A 25457-nucleotide genomic window follows, 5' to 3' on the forward strand; every position below is an offset into this window, starting at 1 on the left:
TCCTGTCTGCCACCAAACGGCTTAACAAAATGTATCACCCTATCCAACTAATCACCCCTTCTTCTTTACCCCCCTTACTTAATGCCTCTGCTCGGCTTTATTGAACGCCGCAGTATATATCACCGCTGTATGTAACACTACTGTATGAACTCCGCTATATATATGCAACCTACAACAAATGTAACTTCACTGCAATAGTAACCGACCTGAAAAATAACTTCACCGCAAATGTAGCGTCGCCGAAAATGTAAATGTAGCTATGCCAAAAAAAAATGTGTAACTTCGCTGTAATGTACAGTCTCTTCATCTGTTAACCGCATAGAACTTCCATAGTAATGCGGTATACAAAAATAAAGTTATTATTATTATTATTATTGATGGAAGCCACCCTGGAAGTGATTCCATGGGTGAGAGCAAATATTCCACTTCTGGATTCCCTCTCCTCCAGGTGGTCCCCACAATGACATTCTCTGCAGATGAAGCTCCCCTGGTCAAAGGAGGCAAGGAGCAGTTTACACTGGTGGCTCCAGGGGGATGCCCCTAAGAATTACCTCATAGGTGACATGACCAAAACCAGCCTTGCCTACTCAAGGACAAGACCAAAACCAGCCTTTGGATGCCATTGGAAAGCAAGTGGTCCATAAATCATCTGGAACTGAGAGTCATTCATTTGGCATTGACAACAATGGAGACTTTCCTGGTAGGAAAGGCGGTCAGAGCATTCTCTGACAATGCCATCATGGTGGCTTATGTGAACAGACAGGGAGGCACCAGAAGCACCCCATTGTACCTTGAGGCACAGATGCTCAAGTGGGTGGAAGCTCACTTACAGGCATTCCTAGCAGCCCGTGTGGCAGGAGTAGAGAATATCCAGGTCGACTTTCTAAACAGGCAGACTCTGGATCTAGGGGAGTGGTTCCTGTCCCAGAGAGCATTCAGCCCCATTGTGCAGTGCTGGGAAAGACAGGAAATGGATCTCATGTTCTTAGCCAAGAACGCGAAGGTGAATTACTTCTACAGTTGAAGAGCCGAACTGGGAAGCGCAGGGCTTGTTTGGCTCAGACACTTAAGGCCCCTCCCATGGGGCGTCTGAGCCAATCAAAGCCTTAGGCCCCCTGCCTGTGCATCCTGGGATACAGAGGGAGGAGTCTAAGGCCCCTCCCCTGTGGTGTGTAACACACACACATCTGTGCCTTTAAAAAAAGCCCCAAACAGCTGAGTGGCAGGAGGCTGCTTTGGGGCTTCCCCTGCTGCTCAGCTGTTTGGGCTTCCCCAAACTGGCTGTGTACATGTGTATCCCTGCACATTTTATCTCACTTTACAGTCAGATGTTGAAGGGATTAACATGCTCACTCACTGATCTGGTCCTGGGTTTTTCAATCTCAGTAGTTCTGCCTATTACCAGGAAATCCAGAGGTTAATCCTGTTTATTCATAGGATTGTCTAAGAAGTTCAAGTTTCAAGTTTAATAGATTCTTTGATTTGATCGCAAAATCTTATTTCAATGCGATTTACAATAAATAACAAATAAAATAAAATAATAAAATCCACATACATCACATAGAATACTATTAGTCATTAATACATTAGACATTACGGTAATACATTAGGGAAAAGGGCAGTATAAAATACAATATTAAAAAAATAAAACTGCAAATAAAATCAGGCATAGGTTTAATACACACAGGATGGGAAACAAGTGCCCACATATTTCAGTGAACCTCCACGTCCTACCCTAAAGTATAATAGTACCAGTTTATTGAAAAAAGAAGGAACTATTAATAGGGCTTTATCCTCTGATCTTAAAGGTTTAAATGGGGAGTAAGGTATTAAATATCTTTCTAGAAATGTCGGGGCTTTATTTATGATGCTTATTCAGGTTATCAGGACTCATCTTTGAGGTGGGGATACTCAAAATTCCAGTAGTAAGCCTGCTGGCAACTGTAGCAAGGGTCTGACTTGGCTGTTTCTTGGAAGCAATTTTGTCAATGAGTTAGTTTTCCATATTCCAGTATAAAAGGTAACAAGAACTAATGTCACAGTGAGGGTTCTAACAATTTAAGTATAGCTGTGACATTAGTTTTGCACATACCATGATAGGAATGAACCTCACACCTAAGCCAGGATGTGTTAGTTTATAAAAATCTTATATACTGTACTACCAAACTTTATCAGATCTTGGTGGTTTACAATTATTAAAAAAAGAGAAAAAATGTATGTACTAGAAAGGAACTCCATAACTTCAGTAGGACAGTCTTAGACACATGCATCCCTAAAAAAGAAAAAAAAATACATTAATAACTATTATAATATATTTCTTGTCCTACATCAGTACATCTTTCCCTATCTGGTGAAATATTAAAAGCTAGTACAAAAAATGAGTATAATGTATAGGTCTCCTTCACAGACTAAAGAAATAGACATATATTTAAGACATTCATAATATAGCTCTGAAAGGGGAAGTACTACTAACAGATGATTGTAATATGCCAGATATCCTATTGTGATGTCTTGTAGAAGTAGGGAGAGCCTGGATTCTTTACAGGGAAGCTATCCCAGCATTTAGTAATGGAACCCATGTAGGATAGGACCATGCTGAACTTATGAATGAGGAGCGGGTTTCTGATGTTATAGTGGGTAATCATTTGGCATCCAGTGATCACCATATAGGGCCTCTTCTATCAAACTGTGCTAGTAGTTTTTAGTGCAGAGAGCTGCACTGAATGGCCTGCGCTTCTCCCGATGCTCATAGAAACTCTATGAGTGTCAGGAGCAGCGCGGGTCACCGAGCTACAAACTGCTAGTGCAGTTTGATAGAAGAGGCCCATAGTGTAGTTTAATATTAAGATAGGTGTTTAGAAACTTAATTCAAAAGTGAGAGTTCTAAACTTCAAAAATACTAACTTTGTTCAGATGGGGATTACCTCAAGGAAAGTAGTAGGCAAAACTGAATTAGCTATTGTAAGGGAAATAAACCTTTTTGTAAGGAAAGTAAATAAGAGTAAGAGAAAAAGAAGACTGCTTTGGTTCTCAAAAGTAGTAGATAAAAAGATAAGGAAAAAGAAGTTAACCTTCATAAACTTCAAGAGATCTCAGAAAGAGAAAGACAGGTGACCATATCTGGAAAAGTTAAGAGAAGCTGATAGAGTAGTGAGGAAAACAAAGATGCAAATAAAAGAAAAAAAATAGCTTATATAGTAGGGTTTTCCATAAGATTATGGTAAATATTCAGCCTTATCAGAACATGCTTCCACAAGTCTGAATATGTTCTACCTCATGTAGATAAGATATGGTTAAAATTTGAAATAGTTTGGGACAAATTTAGAGGTCGCTCATGATCCTAAAATATCCTCCTAATGTGGCAGGCTATTCATAATAATGTGGTTAGAAACTGTTACTTACTTAATATTGATTGGATGCTAAATAGCTATTCTTTGAAGCTGTTTTTGCCAACAACATTTTATTGTTATTTGAATAATAACAACTGCTGCAAAGCAGAAAGTTAGTTTAGTGATAATTAGGCAGTTTAAAACTGAGTTGATCTCACATTTTAAGATAAAAACTAAGAAGTAAAAATGTCAAAGACTAGAAGCAGTATGGCTACTAGGGAAGGGCACTGATGCACTGTCCAGTTTACTTCTTCCAACCAATGGAGATGTTCTTTGATTAATGATATACTTACACACTGACAAAAAGGCTGCTTTGAAAGAGGCAGCTCATCTGGCCATGTTCAAAGTCTTGGAAATTTAACAGCGTGCAAGAATACCACATCAGCAGATACACTCAGACTCAGGGATTCACATAATGATGAAGCTTTATGATGAATATGAGAAGCTAAAAAAGAACCAGAACAGATGCAACGAATGTGATCTGGTGAATCAAGAAGTCTTTAAAGAATGTCTCGTCCATCTTTTTAATGTTGCTACCAGTGATGCATTAGTCACAAAAAATTGAAGAAGACAGACAATTTCTAATCATGCAGAGGCAAGATGTTTCATCATGCAGCATGGCCGGCATTGACACTGTACTTCCAAAGAAAGAGGATAGAAAGAGAGCAAAAGAAGAATGATTTAGTAAGTTTGCAGCCAAAATCGAGGCAGAAAATGCCATTGTCAGTAGTTCTATACAACCAGCTGCTACTTCTTTTCCTACTACTACTACTACTACTAGTAATTTTTTCTATAGCGCTACCAGACGCACGCAGCACTAGTGGGTTATCTGATTCCAAGAATATTGGTGAAGTTGACTCTGACAGGGGGCAAATTCAATGTATGCAGGAGTAGGAACGTTTAGCACATTGTAATCAATATCCAAAAGGTGCATTTATCTGAATGTCATCTGCATAAGCAAAGAAGAAAAAGCCAAACGCTCATATTAATCATTCTGTGGTTTGATGGAGTATATTAAATAAGAGTAGCAACAGAGCTGACCACCACAGCTCAGACATGAAAAATTTGCCATTAGATTTAACTTTAAAATTTCTTCCCCTCAGAAGTGATCTAAGCCAAATAAGTATCTTTCTCCCTAAGTACAGCTGCTCAGCCCAACTATTAATAGGTTACAATCAACCATCAAATGCTGATGAGATGAATCTAAAGACACCAGCAGAAAAAATTCCTTTCTGTCTAAATGCTGGTAGTTACCATTCAGAATACCTGTTTGGAGCTATTCTGTTACCAAAGCCTCTCCCCAAATCTGCTTGTGCAAGTTCAAAAGCCCCACCAACCACCAGATATGTTTCAATTTATGTTAAAAAAAAAAAAAAGAGGCAAATTCAATATGGGTTGACATCTAAAACAATCCTTGACATTAGTTGATCCTTTTCCAAGTACTGGGGGAGGATAAATTCAAACAGAATGGAGGTCTCACCTAAGATAAAGATGTATTTACAGTGTCAGCCATCCATTTTTTCTTCTGAGCTTTGCTTAAAGAGGTGCATATATTTCAAAGGGGCCCTTTTACTAAAGTTTTGTGCGTGCTAAATGCAGTGCATCCTATTTTATCCCTATGGGGTCACGTAGCAATTAGCTCCAAAATATCTAGTAGGTATGTTGTTTTACTCTCCCAACTAAACACAAAGGAATACCTTTTCTAACCCTGCTATAATATGTACCATAGAAAGGACTATGCATGCTTTCAGTTGGACAGAGAATCACAATGGCCAGCTAAATGGCTTTGGAAAATGGCCTTCCCAGGGTCATGGTACTCTGATCTTGTGCAGTACTTCAATTGTGCATTTTTCTGTGGGTAATAAAAGTAACTACCCTGTGAACTGGCATTGTACACAACAAATTAATCAAATGAGTCTCAGACACACTGACTGAATATATAATTAAAAGTCAGGTACTTTTAGCCAATAAGGCAACATGTCGTTAAGCATCGGCTCCTCTTATTTTATACTTTAAAAGTAAAAATTTGACAAAAAAATTCCTTTACAGTTTGGTAATAAAATTAATACATTTCTATCAGGCAATGTGGCAGCATGAAAACAAGTTCAAATTGTCATTTAAAACCCTTTATTGATGGATTGTAACATCTTGTAAGGGAAAAGTGGTTAATCAAATGTAATTATTAAATCAATAAATCTATTCTACTAATACAGGGGCATTATAACATTCTTAGTCTTGTTAACCATCCCTTTTTTAATAATTCCTAGCCTCCTGTTTGTTTTTTTGGCCACTGCCGCACATTGGGCACATCTTTAATAAATGCCCCTGACCTGTTTATACCCACACCACTAGAAAAGAGAGCTAGAGAGTGCATGCACTTGTTTACATTTTGGTGTCTCTGGAGAAGTCAGTCTCATATAAATAAAGCTTCCCTTTGAAAATATGGACTAAATTAGAGAAGTTCATTGGTACCTGTGCACATATGAGATCTGTTCAAAAAGTTCTAGGACTGATTTTATAAAAATGTATTTAATAGTCTTACAACTTATTCCATCGGGTCCCCTTCAAAGTACTTCCCCCTCCCTAAGTTGCTGTGTCAAATTTTGCTTTATGTCTTCAATGGTGTCAAATCGCTTTCCTTTCAGCATGTATTTAAGTTTAGGAAACAAGTAGTCATCAGCAGGAGCCAATTCAGGAGAGTATGGTGGCTGGGGAAGAGCTGTCATTGCTTTTTTCTGGTCGTCTGTCATCAATCGTGGAACAAACTTTGCCACAACACGAGACATTCCCAACTTCTCTGGTAGAATGAACCAATGGAGATGTTGCATTCCTCTGCTAACAGTTAATTGCCGATTAACACGCACAAGAACCCTCACTTGATCAACATGATCATCATCAGTTGATGTTGATGTTCTTCCAGTTTGCAAATCATCTTCCACTGATTCATGACCACTTTTGACCACCTTCCACGGCTCATGACATGTTCCCCATAAGCCACTTTCAATATTTCATAAGTTTTTGTAGTGGTCTTACCCAATTTAAAACAGAACTTCACACTGTAGAATCTTTTGCATTTCAAATTTTCCTCTTTGTGGAAGGCACTAAAAGGTCATAGTTTTGAGCTTGGACTGCTCTGAGAACTCATCAAGGAGTACCAAAAGTTCATGTTCAAAATGGGTTCTTGAAAACTGGAAATTAGCGTTCTAAAAGTTAGTAGGACAATGGGATAAATGCTGGGGCAGTGAAATACATTTGAAACACCTCCACAACCCTGATACCTCTGTTATCTTTTATCTGTTGAGTATCTTAGTTCGCACTTACTGTGTGAGCTAAATTCACTTTTGAATTTTAATGTTGTCACAGTGAGAAGTCAAACCTTGCCGTGACCCTCAGTAATGAACATAACGAGGTCATTGCCCATGCCACACTTCTGGATTATCCCAACTGGAACGTTGCTGATCAGGCAAAGTGGGAGTTTTGGTTATATAACAACTATGAAAACTGCCAGACCTGCACAGTAAGTATGAACCATTGCATGTTTGCTGTCACTATCTGATATATTTTTATATAACATTATGACATTTCTAGAGCTTAACGCGCATGTATTAATGGGAGATAGCAGAAAATAAGAGTTACTGGTAAAAGTCTACTGAGCCTGAGCAGTAATAGATTTTTATAAGCTCTGAGACTTCTGACAGCTAGTCTCTCACACTTTAAAGAAATCTATCTATCTATCCATCCATTCATCCATCCAAACTAGGCACATACTTATAGCCCAGAAAATTAGAGGTGTTGTATCAGATGTACTGAGGCTTGCCAACAGTCTGGATTTTTTTAGGATTCTACAAATTTGTAAGGTACTCTTTTCAAAACCTGAATAATAGCTAAAGCGTCTGGTTATTTTTCAGAGTTTAGTTCTCTAATCTTCCCATCTCCCAGGATCTAGCCTGTGGAAAAACTACAGTAGTCACAGGAAGGAGGGGCTGAGCTGCTATGAAGGAAGATGAGTTCTGCACAAAACCTTGTAGAGAACTAGTTGGGGTTGTTGATAAGGGGTAGAAATAAAAGAGAAATGGGATGACGTGTGTGTGTGTGGGGGGGGGTAGGGGGTTGGAAGCTGAGAATTAACTGGTAGAAATTATAAGAACTTTACATGATGTTGAGAGTCAGACATTGACTGAATGAGCAAATGAAAAACAACAGCACAGCACAACATCACAGGAAAGAGTGCATGTTTTTTTGATAGGAGACGGAATTGTATGCATGTGTGTCCCTGATTGGGGGGAAAGAGTAGAGATAGAGATGCATATGCATACGTGTGTGACAATGTTTGTGTGTATGTATGTTTCCCCAAGGACAAGCAGGCATAATATTCTCACATGTAGGTGACATCATCCACAGAACCCGGTATGAACACTACCAAGTGCACTGTCACTTTAAATTTTTAGGCAGTACCCATACTGTACATGTGCTGATCAGTTCCTTGTTTTCCATGGCGCTGAGAAGCTGTGGCTTCAGTTTTTTCTTCAGTGTGTCAAACCCTTTTTTGTGCCTTCCTGTACTTATTGTTCAGTGTTTTCCTCATTTTTTTTTTGTTTTTACTGTATTCCAGAATTTTACACAACTTTGGTTTATTTTTGTCAATTTTTCATTTTTTGGCCTCTGGGCCACTCCGAACCCTGTTTTCATCCTGGGAGCATTGACTGTTTTCGGCATCCTAGTTATTCATAAGAACATAAGAATTGCCACTGCTGGGTCAGACCAGTGGTCCATCAAGCCCAGCAGTCCGCTCACGCGGTGGCCCTCTGGTCAAAGACCAGCATCCTAACTGAGACTAGCCCTACCAGCGCACGCTCTTGTTCATCAGGAACTTGTCTAACTTTGTCTTGAATCCTTGGAGGGTGTTTTCCCCTATAACAGCCTCTGGAAGAGCGTTCCAGCTTTCTACCACTCTCTGGGTGAAGAAGAACTTCCTTACGTTTGTACAGAATCTATCCCCTTTCAACTTTAGAGAGTGCCCTCTTGTTCCCCCTATCTTGGAGAGGGTGAACAACCTATCCTTGTCTACTAAGTCTATCCCCTTCAGTACCTTGAATGTTTCGATCATGTCCCATCTCAATCTCCTCTGTTTGAGGGAGAAGAGGCCCAGTTTCTCTAATCTTTCGCTGTACAGCAGCTCCTCCAGCCCCTTAACCATCTTAGTTGCTCTTCTCTGGACTCTTTCGAGTAGTACCATGTCCTTCTTCATGTACGGCGACCAGTGCTGGACGCAGTACTCCAGGTAAGAACGTACCATGGCCTGGTACAGCGGCATGATAACCTCTGATCTGTTCATGATCTCCTTCTTTATCATTCCTAGCATTCTGTTGCCCTTTTTGCCGCCGCCGCACATTGTGTGGACAGCTTCATCGACTTGTCGATCAGAACTCCCAAGTCCCTTTTCTGGGAGATCTCTCCAAGTACCGCCCCGAACATCCTGTATTCGTGCATGAGATTTTTGTTACCGACATGCATCACTTTACACTTATCCATGTTGAACTTCATCTGCCATGTCGATGCCCATTCCTCGAGCTTGATTATGTCACATTGCAGATCTTCGCAATCCCCCTGCGTCTTTACTACTCTGAATAACTTCGTATCGTCCATAAATTTAATCACCTCGCTCATCATTCCTATATCCAGATCGTTTATAAAGATGTTAAAGAGCACGGGTCCAAGCACCGAGCCCTGTGGCTCTTCCAGTCCGAGTATTGTCCATTACCCCCCCAATCTCTGTTTCCTATGCTCCAGCCAGTTTTTAATCCACGTGAGTATTTCACCCTTGATTCCATGGCTTGCAATTTTCCGAAGTAGTCGTTCATGTGGAACCTTGTTGAACGCCTTCTGAAAATCCAGATATACAATGTCGACCGGATCGCCCTTATCTATCTGTCTGTTTACTTCCTCAAAGAAGTGCAGCAAGTTCATCAAACACGATCTGCCTTTGCTAAAACCATGCTGACTGGTCCTCATCAGCCCATGTCTGTCAAAGTGATCAATGATGCTGTCCTTTATCAGTGACTCTACCATCTTTCCCGGTACCGAGGTCAGACTCACCGGTCTGTAGTTCTCCGGATCTCCCCTCGAACCTTTCTTGAAGATTGGTGTAACATTTGCCACCTTCCAGTCTTCCGGAATCTTTCCCGATTTGATCGACAGATTGGCTATTAGTTGAAGCAGTTCTAGATGTTGCAGCTCTCTCATATTCTGCAGTCAGGTCTCACACTGCTGGATTGATATGCGGACATTGTATTTTATTTAGATGGAGCTGCTTTGACCAATTGTGTGAAGCTTGGGGAACGATGTCACACTGTGCTGTGCTGTCATTGCTGTAACAATGGCTCCAAGGAAACGTAAGGCAATTGGCCAAGTGCAATCAAAGGCTAAAAACAGTCCAGCAGTGTGAGGCCTGACTGCAGAATATGAAAGAGAGAGCTGCAACATCTAGAACTTCAGAGACAGTACAGCAGCGTGAGGGCCGACTACAGGATAAGAGAGATAGAACTACTACATCTACACTACATCATGGCATATGCCCCAAGGGATAATAAAAAGTGGGAACGGGGGTATAGCGTGTGGGACAGGGTGGTGTGGAACCAGCCATGACAGGACATAAAAGGGATTGCTGTTCTCCTGGCTCACCACTAAACCACCAGGGCCTAAAGTAGACCCGAGAGAGGCCTGCAATTACTGGGGCTGTTGCTGCCAGGCTGAGGCTAGGGCTGCTGCTGCTAGGCTGGGGCTGTTGCTGCCAGGCTGAGGCTAGGGCTGCTGATGCTAGGCTGGAGCTGTTGCTACTGCTACCAGGCTGGGACAGGACAGAACAGGACACTTTGGGGAAGGTAAGATTATTGGTGCCAGGAGGGGGGTGGGGAGAAAGGAGAGAGAGCATTATGATACTTAGATATTACCCTTTGGTTTATATTCGTGTCAACCTTTTTATCCCTTTTTTTGGGGGGAAAAAGGTTACCTCTGTTTATATTAGGATAGGTTTATATTCAAGTATATACAGTATATATGTCTATAAATTACACAGAGATGGTGATTTGAGAAATGTTGGTATATTAATTTTATAGCCAATCCAGTTAGAAAAAGGTATTTTTTTGCGTGGTGAGTTCTTGGTTTGTTATGAGTTTCTGCCTTTGCTGTGGTTTCTTAGAGCAGCCCTGCTATGAGGGGTTGCTGAAAAGTTCTCAGTACAATCAACAAAGCTGGGGCAGTCTCCATTGAGGGCTATACACTTAGTCCAGTGATTTTCCACTTTATTCGTTCTGTTGGAAAAATATAGAATGAAAAAAGTGGAAAATTGCTGGACTAAGAATATAGCTCTCAATGGAGACTGCCCCAGCTTTGTTGATTGTGCTGAGAACTTTTCAGTGGCTCTTCGAATGAACCATGGTGCACTCAGCATCCTTTGGAGCTAAGAATATTAGATTTTAGTGGTTGTCCTAACACAAAGGGAAATCTGTGTGATTAATTCTTCTCTTTACTTTCTTAAGAATTATTTTCTTAACATTTTTTTCCTTGATTATTTGCAGCCCCTGAACACATTGTTTTTGCATCTTTATGTGGCAAAGGATTACAATTCAGTTATCTATATCCAAGAAATTGTAAGGTGAGATTCATGTAGAAAATAGTGGCATGATGCAAGCAATAGTTATCTTCTGTCTAATTCTGTAGTGTGAAGTTAGAACCCAGAGTTGAGCGAGATAGATGAGGAAACATTGATGTAAACCATGCCAATAGATTTATTAGGGGGCTCATTTCCAAAAAGGAAAAACATCCAAAAAGTGGCATAAAGGGGCAGATGAATATTTTTCTTGCCAAACCCTTCGTATTCGCTATTTTTCTAAACTATGTTTTAGATGGATTTCTGTGCTGTTCATCTGCAGTGCATCTAAATCTCAAGGGAGCGTGTTAGAAGCATGGTCTTGGTGGGACTAGGGCGGTCTTATGATCTAGACATTTTAGTGCAGTAATCAAACATTTTGGAATATGTCCAGGGCACTGTTTGGCTGTTTGGGGCTAGACCTGTTTTAACAATGAATAAGTACCAAAAAGGTGTCCAAATTGACCAGATGATCACTAGAGGGGATGTAAGCATGACCCCTCAACACACCTCCAGTGGTCACTTACCCCCCCCCAAAGATGTGAATGAAATAGTACATATTGTACCCGTCTGTATGACCACTTCAGATGTTATGGGCAGTCCTATTAGAGCAACAAAGCAGGTTCCTGGAGTAGCCTAGTGGTTGGTGTAGTAAACCACAGAGCTGGGGACTCAGGCCCATACTCCATTCTAACTATTACACTTGTGGTAGAATATGTGAGCCTTCTGCATACTGTACGTACATATAGGTGACATCTTAAAGCATAAGGGTTATTGGTGTGGTGTACAGTTGGGTCCAGCAGGTTTTGGGTGGGTTTTGGAGGGCTCGCTATACAATATAAGGGGGTTTTCTGCTACATAAACCCAGGAGTCTGTACATTATGTGATCAGTATGTTCTTGCAAACTGTTTGCAGAAGGGTATCAATCATATCTTTCAGCTCCTCCTCCTTCACCAGTGGAGTATAGTGCCCTCTTCAGTTTTTTGTTCTGCAAGTGAACTGAGAAGTTGTGTTCTGATCTTCTCTGTTCGATGTTTATTATTTTTCACGAGGCTTTGGTGCCAGAGGACCCCATTTTTGGGGCTTATTTGCCTGGGAGAGGACACAAACTCCACAAGGGTACACTGCAGCTTACAGCGCAACCCCCAGGAGTACCTGATAAGCTAGCCTGCTGGTGCTTCTTTGAGGTTTGGAGTCTGTTCCCCTTGGAGCCAGCTCGCCTTCTGATTTATCAGAGGCTTGAGTGTAGGCTGTAGGGTGTCTGTGTGAATCTTATGGCACATCTCTTGAACACACAACCTTAATACGTTAGGGTTATCCGGAGTTAATCATTTTGACCCTACTTTGAGCAAAAACGCCATCAATGTTTGTGGCTTACACTAAGACCTGGAAGGCTTTCCAGCTCTGATGTGCCAAAGATCAGAAAGAACCTTTTGTGGTTGCAATTCCTGTGATCCTGGCATTTCTGCAGACCGGACTAGAAAAAGGCCTTGCGGTGGTATCTTTCAAAGTTCAGGTGAGAGGCCTCTCATAATTCCAAACTCGAAGAAGAAAGCTATCGCTAGCATCTCATTTGGATATGACCTGATTTTTGCTGGGGCACTCAGGTTGCAGCTTTCATTGCACCAGACCTTTCTGTCATGAAATTTTAATATCATCTTGAAGGGCCTTTCTAAGCCTCTGTATGAGCCTCTCCAAAAGGCGTCCCTTCTGGATCTCACGGTGAAGACGGTATTTTTGGTGGCAGTAGAAGGATCTTGGAATTGCAGGCTCTTTCCTGTAGAAAGCTATTCCTCAGGATCACAGAGGCTTGGGTTTTACTGCATATAGTATCTTCCTTCCTACCCAAGGTTGTGTCAGCCTTCCATGTCAACCAAGAGATTCATTTGCCCGCCTTTCAGCCTACAGGTTCAACTTGATGTGTGAAAGGTTTTACTCCACTTCCTGAATCAGACCAATGATTCTCAGCTTTCTACCCATCTTTTTGTTCTAATCAGTCAGTCCAGAAGAGGCAGACCAACATTCAAGGCTTCTATCGTCAGATGGATTTGCATGGCAATTTTGTCGACATAAATTGGCTGTTGCAGCCACTTATTTCTTTCAAAGCTCATTCGACTAGAAGTGTGGTGTCCTCAGGATGGAATTCTGGGCAGTTCCACCTGAAGAGATCTGGAGGGCAGCTACTTGGTCTACTCTGCATACTTTTACAAAGTTCTACAGAGTGGGTGTGGCGGCTCAAGAGGTTTTGCGGGCATGATCATCTGTCCCACCTTAGATGTCTAATACTACTTTGGTGCATCACCTAACTTAAAGACTCCTGTGTTTATGTAACAGAAAGAAAGATTAGGTTCTTTCATGGATAATCTTATTTCTGTTAATACCCATAGGAGTCTGTATGGCCCGCCCTGTGGGTTTTGCAATTCACCTACTTTCTGCCTTGAGTACTCTATTGTCCAAAACTGGAGTTCTTCTGTCAGTTGGATGAACACATATGAATAAATTAATAATAAAGTACTGAATTTGTTGAGCTTTGGAGCTCCCTATGTGTTAGTGCTAGTTGCACACATAAAATTGGTTCATGGTCTCATCTATGTTGCAAGTTCATGTTAATTATTCCTTTTCATGAATTACAGAGCAGAACAGAAATATATGTTATCTCTGGGGAAGATCCCTGTGTCCCTTCTTCTCTCTTCTTTTGTTACAGTAAAGATCGATTGCTTTGGTATAAACTGAAGAGGGCAGTATGCTCCATTAAGAACATAAGAACATAAGCAATGCCTCTGCTGGGTCAGACCTGAGGTCCATCGTGCCCAGCAGCCCGCTCACGCGGCGGCCCAACAGGTCCAGGACCTGTGCAGTGATCTTCTATTTATACCCTTCTATCCCCCTTTCCAGCAGGAAATTGTCCAATCCTTTCTTAAACCCCAATACCGCACTCTGCCCTATTACGTCCTCTGGAAGCGCATTCCAGGTGTCCACCACATGCTGGGTAAAGAAGAACTTCCTAGCATTTGTTTTGAATCTGTCCCCTTTCAGTTTTTACGAATGCCCTCTTGTTCTTATATTTTTTGAAAGTTTGAAGAATCTGTCCCTCTCTACTCTCTCTATGCCCCTCATGATCTTATAAGTCTCTATCATATCCCCTCTAAGTCTCCTCTTCTCCAGGGAAAAGAGACCCAGTTTCTCCAATCTCTCAGCGTATGAAAGGTTTTCCATCCCTTTTATCAGACGTGTCGCTCTCCTCTGAACCTTCTCGAGTAACGCCATATCCTTCTTAAGGTACGGCGACCAATATTGGACGCAGTATTCCAGATGCGAGCGCACCATCGCCCGATACAGCGGCAAGATAACTTCTTTCATCCTGGTTGTAATACCCTTCTTGATTATACCTAGCATTCTATTCGCTCTCTTAGCGGCCGCTGCGCACTGTGCCGTTGGCTTCATTGTCAAGTCCACCATTACCCCCAAGTCCCTTTCTTGGGTACTCTCGTTCACTAACATCCCCCCCATTGTATAGTTGTACCTCGGGTTTCTGCTTCCCAAATGCAATACTTTACATTTACATTGGTGAAGGAAGAGGAGCTGAAAGATGTGATTACGGTAATACTCTTCTGCAAACAGTTTGTGAGTACAGATTGATCACCTAACATACAGACTCCTGTGTGTATTAACAAAAATAATATTATCCAGTTAAGAACCTAATCTTTCAATGGTGAGATGAATACCTGGGCCTTTTTATGTGAAATTCACAGTAGTGCCCCCTATGGTGCCCTACTGCTTTGCTTGGATGTCTGTGTGGCCAGTCTACTAAAAATGTTGGTTTTTCCTACATATCCCAATGACTTGTTGTGTGTGATTTTCTTTTGGACATGTTTTCAAAATGGTTGTGTTCATTATTGGATTTTTATATACTTTCCACAAAATGTCCAAACTTGTATTTAGAAGTCACATCGAAAATGTCTCTCCATGACTTTTTTCTTATTCTGTATTTATGGTGAAAAAAGCTTAGGGGTCAATATTCAAAAGATTTGAATACCCAGAAAAGGATCTTGGCTGTTTAAATCACTTATCCAGGGCAAACTTGTGTTAGAGTTTACCCTAGATCAGATTATTTTCTTTTACTCCTCCTGTTCTATTCCCTTTTCTTTTGGATTTTATGTAGTTACTTTCCTTTCCTTTTCTTATGTTGTTTTAAATTGTATGCCACTCTAATTTGCAGAAGAGTGTTATATCAAGCTTGAAATAAACTAAACTAACTAGGCATATTCCATGGCACTTAACTGGGTAATGCTGCAGAATATGCCTAGCTAGTGTGCCTAAACTGAAACTGGCTATTTTGGGAGTAGTCCAGGGCGGAGTTGGTACTTATGTGGTTAAATGCCAATACTGAACATTTATTTGCATAAATACTGAACATTTATTTGCATAAATACTGAACATTTATTTGCATAAACTAACTATATAAAACACAGTTATTGAATATTACACTTAACCACATAAGTTTTACCTGTCCATGTATGTCCAGATATTCAGTGCTGGTGTCTGGACATGGGCCAGCATTGAATATTCAGGGATAAAGCAGGCAGCAGCCAAAGAAGTGCTGCCCACTTCCAGCTGAATATTTACTACTTAGTAAATCAGGACTTTTAGACAAATTTTTAGCCTCCTCTTAATGCTTATATATTCAAGCTGATTTTCAAAGGGAAATTGCCTCCAGAATTTCTCTTTGAATTTCCCATGGTGGTCAGTACTGCAGTATGTCAGGGATTTCAAAATGAAATTGACTAACTCTGCCCCTTAATGCTGCCCTTTACCCATGTAAAAAAAAGTACTATATCAAAAAAATGTTTGTGAACCCCCTAGAATGGCCTTTATTTTGGACAATTTGGGGGCACTTCTATAACTGGGTGCCTCCATTTAGGCATCCTGAGACTGCGCAGTAGGTTCTCATATAGAATACTAATGTAACCTGGTTGTGGCATGCCTAACATTTAGGTGCTTGCACTTATGCCAGCTGTAGAGCTGGCAAAAGTGTGGGCACTTAAATATTACAGGGACGTGAATAACTTATAATATTCAGTAAGTTATGCATGTAAATTGGAGCCCTGGTTTTGTTCTCACCACCCCCCACCCCATGCCCCTGGATATCCCCTGTACTTCCAGGGTGGCTGCCATCGAGCCCAGCACCTGGAGGTAATGCCAACATGTGGGATATTTATTTTTGTTTCACTAACTGTGCTAGTGCAACATTGTGACTATTTACACTGTTATAGTGTTGTAGTATTTTTGCACTTATTATTTTGGCACTAATTGTATCTCACATGGAAGACTCTATGATGGTGAGGTGTGTTGTCTGTGTATACACATGGATTGTATATTGGACGTTCATTTGTTTATTTGACTATTCAATCCCACACTGAGGTCTTCCTATCACTTTCAAAAATTTATAAAATTGTATGCTTTAGTAAGATTATTCACGCTGCTGTGCTGCACAGTTTGTCGAATATTATTGCTATAGAACTTGTCTTTTCTTAGTATTTGCTGTTGTTCTATAAAGACTCAGGTTTTGTCAACATTAATACGTGGGATTTGGCACAGCTAAGGGCTCTACAATCTGCTTCCTGAGTTTGCATGACTCGGGAAGAAAGACATGGCCTTTGCAAGTTTTGATGGAGTACCCATTCTACATCACTTAGGATTTTGTAGACTTCAATTATATTGCCCCTTAGTCATCTTTTTTCGAAGCTGAAGAACCCTAACCTTTTTAGTCTTTCCTCATACGAGAGGAGTTCCATCTCCTTTATCATCTTGGTTGCTTTTCTTTGAACCTTTTCTAGTTCCATTATATCTTTCTTGAGATAAGGTGACCAGAATTGAACACAATACTCAAGATGAGGTCATACCATGGAGCAATACAGAGGCATTATAATATTCTTAGTCTTGTTAACCATCCTTTTTTAAAAATAATTCCTAGCATCTTGTTTGCTTTTTTGTCCACCACTGTACATTGGGTGGAAGATTTTATTGTCTACAATGACATCCAGATTTTTTACTTGGGCGCTAACCCCCAAGGTGGACCCTAGCATCTGGTAACTATGATTTGGGTTAGTATTCCCAATGCGCATCACTTTGCATTTGTCCATATTCAATTTCATCTGCCATTTGCAATAATTTCCCGGTTGCACATGCTAATTGCATGTTATTTTTATTTTTTATTTTTTTTCAGAAGGGATATGGAACAGGTGGGGAATGGGTGAAGAAGTGTTATGTAGGTAGTGCATTTACATAAGCATACACTAACTGGTAACATAGACTTAATGCCCTTTTTACTGCCATGGTAAAAATAGTGTGTGAGAAAATCCTGTATTAGGACACACTAAGCCCATCTTTTACCACAGTTTAAGAAAACATAGTAGATGATGGCAGATAAAGAACTGAATGGTCCATCCAGTCTGCCCTTCTTGATTCAATTTAAATTTTTTTAATTTTTTTTTCTTCTTAGCTATTTCTGGGCAAGAATCCAAAGCACTGTCCAGTATTGTGCTTGGGTTCCAACTACCGAAATCTCCATCAAAACTCACTCCAGCCCATCTACACCCTCCCAGCCATTGAAGCCCTCCCCAGCCCATCCTCCCCCAAACAGCCATATACAGATACAGACCATGCAAGTCTGCCCAGTACTGGCCTTAGTTCAATATTTACTATTATTTTTTGATTCTAGATCCTCTGTGTTCATCCCACACTTCTTTGAACTCTGTCACCATTTTCCTCTCCACCACCTCTCTCGGGAGTGCATTCTAGGCATCCACCACCCTCTCCATAAAGTAGAATTTCCTAACATTGCTCTTGAATCTAGCACTCCTCAATCTCAAATTATGTCCTCTGGTTTTACCATTTTCCTTTCTCTGGAAAAGATTTTGTTCTACGTTAATATCCTTCAAGTATTTGAACGTCTGAATTATATCTCCCCTGTCCCTCCTTTCCTCTAGGGTATACATATTCAGGGCTTCCAGTCTCTCCTCATATGTCTTCTGGTGCAAGCCTCCTATCATTTTTGTCCCCTAGGTGTGTCCCTGTACATTTAGGGGCCTGCATTTATACCATCTCTATTGCTGGTGTAAGTGTTGGTGCCTAATTTGTTAAGTGCACTGATACTGGGTTATGCTACTATTATAATGTAATTCTTTACCTTAATCTTATCGTTCCAGTAGGTCCTGTATGTTTTAATGTATGTTACCCTATTTTACTATTTTTATTATGTACAAACCGCTTGCCTGGTGTGCCGCAGGGCTGCCATCAGGGCAGTACTACCAGTCCTGCATTCAGGGGCCCGGAGCTGACAGGGGGCCCGAGGCAGGGGCGCCAGTAGCTCGCCAAGGCAAAGTGAGTCGATCACCCAGGACTCACTTTGTCTTGGCGATCTAATCTATCTAGCCGATAAGTCTTCTTCTCCCCGACGTCAATTCTGCAGTCGGAGAGGAAGTTCGGGCCAGCCAATCGCTGCCTGGCTGGGCGGAACTTCCTCTCTGATTGCAGAATTGACGTCAGGGAGAGCATGTGTCGGCGTCGGCTTTGGGGCCTGTTATCCATTGGTGGGTCCTGTTCCCAGATGGCAGCGGCAGTGGCAGTGGCTTGGGGAACGGCAGGGAGAAAGAAAGAAAGGGGGCAGGCAGGGAAACAGAAGGAAAGAAGAGAAACAGAAAAAAAGAAAGAAAGGTCAGGGAGAGAGGAAGAAAAAGTTGGGGGAGGGAATGAGGTGTGGAGGAGAGAAAGCATACAGGCTGATAGAAGGGAAGAAAGATTGGATGCACAGTCAGAAGAAGAAAGTGCAACCAGAAATCACCAGACAAGGTAGGAAAAATGATTTTATTTTAAATTTAGCAAAGTGGAGGCAGTATTACCACAGTTTTCAAAGGAATTTGCCCAAATAACTTAATAGTTAACTGGGTAAATTCCCAGAGATGAAAACTTCCCTTCACTTACTATGCACAGTTCTGAATTTATATCTGCTGTCTATATTTTACAATATGGTCACCTTTTACTAAACCGCAATAGTGGTTTTTAGCGCAGGGAGCCTATGAGCGTCAAGAGCAGCGCTGGGCATTCAGCGCAGCTCCCTGCTCTAAAAACTGCTATTGTGGTTTAATAAAAAGGATGGAGGGTATATTTGTCTATTTTTGTATGCTATAAAAACCAAATACAGAGAGAGACTGAGAGCTGTTGACGAAGAGCTACGTGTGTGTCTTTCTTCGATTCCAGCCAGAATATCAGCTTTGTGTTCAGCCAAACAGGCCCAGGTTTCGCACTGAATAAAGTATTTTATAATTTTTCACTATTCTGTTTACTTAATATTTCATAAAAAGTAATTATAAAATACTTTCTTTGTGTTTATTTGATTCCTATTCAAGAGAATTACTTTATATATAGTCAATATAGGCACAGAGTTAAATTTTTTAACATTTTCTAATGGTGGTGTGCCTCGTGATTTTTTTCATGAAACAAGTGTGCCTTTGCCCAAAAAAGGTTGAAAAACACTGGCTTAGAAGACTGATAGGCGTTATACAAATTTTTATTAAACTTGAAACTTAAACTACTATTCTATAATGGAACCTAGGTTCCATTATAGTATAGGATCCTACTGCCTGCCCTCGCAAACCTAAAAGCATAGTTACTTACCGTAACAGGTGTTATCCAGGGACAGCAGGCAGATATTCTCTACATGTGGGTGAGGTCACTGACGGAGCCCCCTAATGGACGTTTTCGCAAGCAGACTTGCTCGAAGACCTTCAGGCTTGCGATTGGCCCACGCTTGCACGCGAGCCCCTTCTGCCCTGCCTAGGGCATGCGTCTCCTCAGCGTGTCCTCAGTTCAGATAGCAAGCAAAGAAGCCAACCACGGGGAGGTGGGTGGGTTGCAAAAATATCTGCCTGCTGTCCCTGGATAACACCTGTTACGGTAAGTAACTGTGCTTTATCCCAGGACAAGCAGGCAGCATATTCTCTACATGTGGGTGACCTCCAAGCTAACCAGAAAGGGACAGAGGGAGAGTTGGCAATTCAGGAGAATAGATGTTGCAAAACTGACTGGCCAAAATGGCCTTCACGCCTGGAGAAAGCATCCAGACAGTCGTGAGAGGTGAACGTATGAACCGAGGACCAAGTGGCAGCCTTACAGATTTCCTCAATGGGAGTGGAGCGGAGGAAAGCAACAGACGCCGCCATCGCCCTGACCTTGTGGCCTGTGACTCGACCCGGCAGGGAGAGACCAACCTGAGCATAACGGAAAGAAATACAAGCGGCCAACCAGTTAGAAATGGTCCGCTTAGAGACAAAGCGACCCAAGCGATTAGGATCGAAAGAGATGAACAGCTGGGGAGGAGCGGTGCGCTTCAAGTAGAAGGCCAGCGCATGCTTACAATTAAGAGAATGTAGAGCTGCTTCCCCAGGGTGAGAATGGGGCTTCGGAAAAAACACAGGAAGAACAATAGATTGGTTGATGTGAAAATCAGAAACAATCTTAGGCAATAACTTAGGATGGGTACGGAGAACCACCTTATCATGATGGAAGACAGTGAAAGGTAGGTCCGCTACCAAGGCTTGAAGCTCACTGACCCGACTGGCAGAAGTGAGAGCAATAAGAAACACAACTTTCCAAGTAAGATATTTTAAGTGAGCCCGTGCTAGCGGCTCGAACGGGGGTTTCATCAATTGAGCAAGGACCACGTTAAGATCCCAAACCACCGGAGGAGGTTTAAGGAGCGGATGAATGTGGAAAAGTCCTTTCATGAAGCGGGAAACCACAGGATGAACAGAGATAGGCTTCCCGTCAATCGGCTGATGAAAAGCAGCAATGGCACCAAGGTGGACTCGAACCGAAGAGGACTTGAGCCCAGCGCCAGACAAGTGCAACAGATAATCCAGGACAACCGACAAGGAGGCAGACAGTGGCTCCAGCTGCCTAGTAGCCATACCAGGAAGAAAAGTGGGTCCACTTCTGATGGTAACATTGGCGAGTGGATTCCTTTCGGGATGTTTCCAGGACATCCAGAACAGGCTGGGAGAACTGGAACGAGGGCATTAAGTCTCGAGGAACCAAGCTGTTAAGTGCAGAGACCGAAGGTTGGGATGGAGCAGAGAACCCTGACCCTGCGTAAGCAGAGAAGGAAAAACAGGCAGAGGAAGAGGCTCCCTGGAACTGAGTTGCAATAGAAGGGAGAACCACGGCTGTCGGGGCCACGAGGAGCAATCAGAATTATGGTGGCACGCGAAGACTTGAGCTTGACGAGAGTCTTCAGAATCAGAGGGAATGGAGGGAACGCATACAGGAACTCGTTCGTCCAATCCAGAAGGAAGGCATCCGCCTCGATCCTGAGAGGGGTGTAAACCCTGGATCAGAATCGGGGCAACTTGTGATTGAGGGGGGACGCGAACAGATCGACGTCCGGAGTCCCCCAGCGAGAAAACACCTAACGCAGGGTTACGGAGTGGAGGGACCATTCGTGAGGCTGTAGCAGACGACTCAACTTGTCTGCCAGACAGTTCCGCTGGCCCTGAATGTAGACAGCTCGAATGAATATGTTGCGGCAGATGGCCCAATCCCAGAGCCGCATCGCCTCCTGGCACAGGGACCTGGACCCTGTGCCGCCCTGTTTGTTGATATAATACATGGCGACCTGGTTGTCCATGCGAACTAGCACCACTCGGTCGCGAAGTAGGTGACAAAAGGCTTTCAGAGTGAGGAAAATCACTCGAAGCTTCAGAAGATTAATGTGACAAAGGCGGTCGGCACGGGACCAAAGACCCTGGGTGCGCAGACCGTCCATATGAGCCCCCCAAGCATTGGTCGACAAGTCCGTCGTGAGGACCTTTTGCGGAGGAGGAGCATAGAACAGAAAACCTCTGGAGAGATTGGAAGAGAGCATCCACCAACAGAGAGACCTTCTCAACAAAGGAGTCGCGATAATGCGTCGAGAGAGAGAATCCCGATCCTGGTTCCATTGGGATGCCAGAGTCCATTGAGGAATACGGAGGTGAAGTTTGGCAAAAGGAGTCACGTGAACTGTGGAGGCCATGGGACCTAGGAGGACCATCAAGAGCCGAGTCAGCGCTGAGTGCTGATGGGTCACCATTCGGCATAAACGGATAAGGGCCTCCTGACGAGGCCGAGACATGAAGGAGTGGAGACGACCCGTGTCCAGAACCGTGTCCAGGACTGTCGGTGGTAAGACTTTCCCACTGGGTATAGAAATGATGGAGACGACCCCTGATGGGGAAGGGGGAAGGCTCCAGGAGGAAGGGTGCCCAAAGGCTCGGACTGGAATTGTCAAAAGGACGGCCCGGGCTTCACTGGGGCCGGCGGCTGAGTCTTAGGTGGACGTTGCTGCTGCTGCAGTGGCCGTTTCAAAGGAGGCCTAGAGAAAGCAGGAGTGGATTTTTGTGGATACCTCCGGAGAGGAATTTTTTATTGTCGAGCTGGAGGGGCCTTAGGTTTAAGTTTCACCAGAGATGCAAAGGACCGCTCGTAGTCCGAGAGGCGCTTCATGGCCACCTCGATGGAATCATCGAAGAGCTCATGACCCACACATGGGAGATTGGCAAGTCGATCCTGTAGATTCGGATCCATATCCACAATCCGGAGCCAAGCGAGGTGACGCATGGCGATCGCAAAGGCTGTAACTGTCGAGGACAATTCAAAGGCGTCGTTAGAGGCCTGAAACATATACAGGCGGAGTTGGGAAAGGGTCTCCTCAAGGAGACGAAACTCCTGACGCCGAGTCTCAGGTATGATCTCCCGGAACAAGTGGAGGGCATCTATACAGAACCGGAGGTAGGACGTGAAGATGAAATTGTAGTTAAGGGCACGGTTCGCCATCATCGAATTCTGATAAAGGCGGCAACCAAATTTGTCTATCGTACTTCCCTCCCTGCCTGGGGGGACGGCAGCGTAAACCTTTGCGGAGTTAGACTTTTTCAAGGAAGACTCAACCACCAAGGATTGGTGGGAAAGCTGAGCACTCTCAAACCTTTTCACTGGGATAGTCCTAATGGGACTCCAACTTGGAGGGAATAGCCGTGACCGCATAAGGTGTCTCCAGGTCCGGAGAAACGTCTGCCAGAGAACCTGATGCAACGGAAGGCGAAGCGCCTCACGAGGCGCATTGTCAACTCCCAATTCCACCAGGTATTCCTGGGTAAAGCAGAAGTTGGACTGAAGATCCAAGTGCAGAGCTCTGCCCATGTCAGAGATGAAACGAGAAAAGGAGGAGGTCCGAGAAGAAGAATCATCCTCCGGGTGAGACCCTGATCGAGATCGGGGTGCGGCTGAGAAAGAGAGAGAAACTTCTCTGGAGTAGTAAGCCGGAGCCTCAGAGTCCCGTGAACGGGAGACCGAAGAGGTTCGACTAAGGCGTGTAGGGGGCGTCGAAGAACGGCCCCATGCCAGGTGGACCGGGGAAGACCCCGGGGTCCGAGGAAATTGCTGGGGAAGCTTCAGAGAAGATGGGGTATAGGAAAAATCCCCAAGTGGCTTCGAAGTAGGCCCTTTAGAAGCTGGCAATCGCCTCGATGGGGAACATACACTAGAGTCCAATTTGAGGACAAGCATGTGTCTGGATGGTCTCGAAGTCGGAGACCTGCCCTGACAGGGCGGGGAAGACCGGGGCCGTTTAGAAGAGGCGAGCCTTGCCGCAGTAGCGGGGGGAAAACTGGTCCCCGGCCTGGACCCCCGAAAAGTCACCGGCAACTCAGGGGAGGAAGACTCGCTTGAGGAAATCTGATGAGTCTTACGGGTGAGGCCTCGAGAGATGAGGGGACGCTCAGGCTGGTTAGACCGCGACTGGGTCAAGACTGAGGTCAAAGGCGTCGAAGTCGGGACTAGTTGGCTTACCACCAAGGAAAACTGTGTGGTAATAATAGCCTTAAGCATGTCTTCGAACATAGGCACCGAGACCAAAGATAGGTGGGTTGGAGGTGCAGCAGTGCGCTCCTTCGGGGGCAACTTCTAGGAAGAGAATTTCCTACGTGAGGAGGCACGCTTAGATTGATGTCTTGAAGATGCCGATGAGACGGCGCTGACATGAGACTCCGAGGTAGGCTTCTTTGCTGGCATACCTGAGGAGGGAAGAGGGGACTTACCCGAGGCTGGAGTAGCAGGAGGGGCCAAGGCCGGAGCCTTTGAGGCCGACAGGGACTTCGAAGCCGAGGACTTTGAGGCCAAGGTGCCCAACGAGGGCGTCGAGGCCGAGTTCGAGGCCAGTCCCGCAGGATCCATGGGGCCAAAGAGTTGGAGAATCTTGGCCACCCATCGACGAAGAGCCCGCGGTTGTAAAGTCGCACAACGGGGACACGACTCAGCATGGTGCTCTGCACCCAGGCACTCCACACACCAACGATGAGGATTGGTGATAGAGATAACCCGATTGCACTTAGTACAGTTTTTAAATCCAGAACGAGGCCGGGACATAAGAAAAAGGAGGGCCGCGGCCAGAGGAAGACCGGGAACCCGGTCAAAAATATACGAACTGAAAAAAATGAAAATAAAGAAAATTAAAGACGCGAGCACAGCAACTCAACAGAAACTACCAAATAAGCCGCGGTGCAAGAGGGACAACGAGATCGTGCGAAGCAAGGGAGCAGTGCTTCTGGCTCCGCGGAAAACAGAGAACTGAGGACACGCTGAGGAGATGCATGCCCTAGGCAGGGCGGGAAGGGCACGTGCGCATGCGTGGGCCAATCGCAAGCCTGAAGGTCTTTGAGAAAGTCTGCTTGCGAAAACATCTGCTAGGAGGCTCCATTGGTGACGTCACCCACATGTATGGAATATGATGCCTGCTTGTCCTGGGATAATAGAGATGCCCAGTTTTAGAATTGCTCCTTAGTAACAAACTAGTAAATATCAATACCTCTTTGAAAGATTATTTTTGTAACTGAATAAAATGTTTTATGTGCACAGGGCATCTTTCAATGCAGTACTAGAACTACATTTCATATTTCTCGTGACACCAAAGAAAGTGATTCTAGGTAAGATCACAGGTACTTGTAATAATTAGAATTGAAAACATGCTTGTTTATACTACCTCCAGTGTAGAAGAACCATTAAAAAATAATTTAGGGTTAGTATTCAGTGATGTTGGTGAATTTATTTTTTATATATGCCAGATGTGGCATTTAATAAAATATGTACATTCAGGACTGCTAAACAGACAGGTGGATGCACTAGATATATGAATAAGGTGGTCACTTCTGTTGGTTATCCATATAGGGGCAATTCTGCAACTGGGGGGCCTTCATTTAGGCACCTTGAGGACACATGGCAGGAGCCTACACAATAATGGAACCAAGACACCCAAATTCCATCATCCTATATAATAAAAGGCTAACTCGCGCATGCGCAGTCCTATTTGCGTGTTCCGTGCGCTGTAG

The 25457-nt window shown here is 43.4% G+C and overlaps 1 protein-coding gene across 3 annotated transcripts in view; it reads left to right on the forward strand.

Annotated features, from left to right (window-relative positions):
* CFAP61 (cilia and flagella associated protein 61) overlaps positions 1-25457 on the forward strand; it is a 481993-nt gene that overhangs the window by 13789 nt on the left and 442747 nt on the right. For 2 of the 3 annotated variants that reach the window (XM_033939263.1, XM_033939264.1), the window contains exons 3-5: positions 6753-6906; positions 10967-11043; positions 24988-25055. In XM_033939263.1, the coding sequence (XP_033795154.1) occupies positions 6753-6906; positions 10967-11043; positions 24988-25055 (299 nt within the window). The remainder of the gene's footprint in view (positions 1-6752; positions 6907-10966; positions 11044-24987; positions 25056-25457) is intronic. The other variant, XM_033939265.1, reaches the window with a different exon arrangement.

This window comes from Geotrypetes seraphini, chromosome 3 (assembly GCF_902459505.1).
Source record: "Geotrypetes seraphini chromosome 3, aGeoSer1.1, whole genome shotgun sequence".
In the NCBI taxonomy this organism is placed as follows: Eukaryota; Metazoa; Chordata; class Amphibia; order Gymnophiona; family Dermophiidae; genus Geotrypetes; species Geotrypetes seraphini.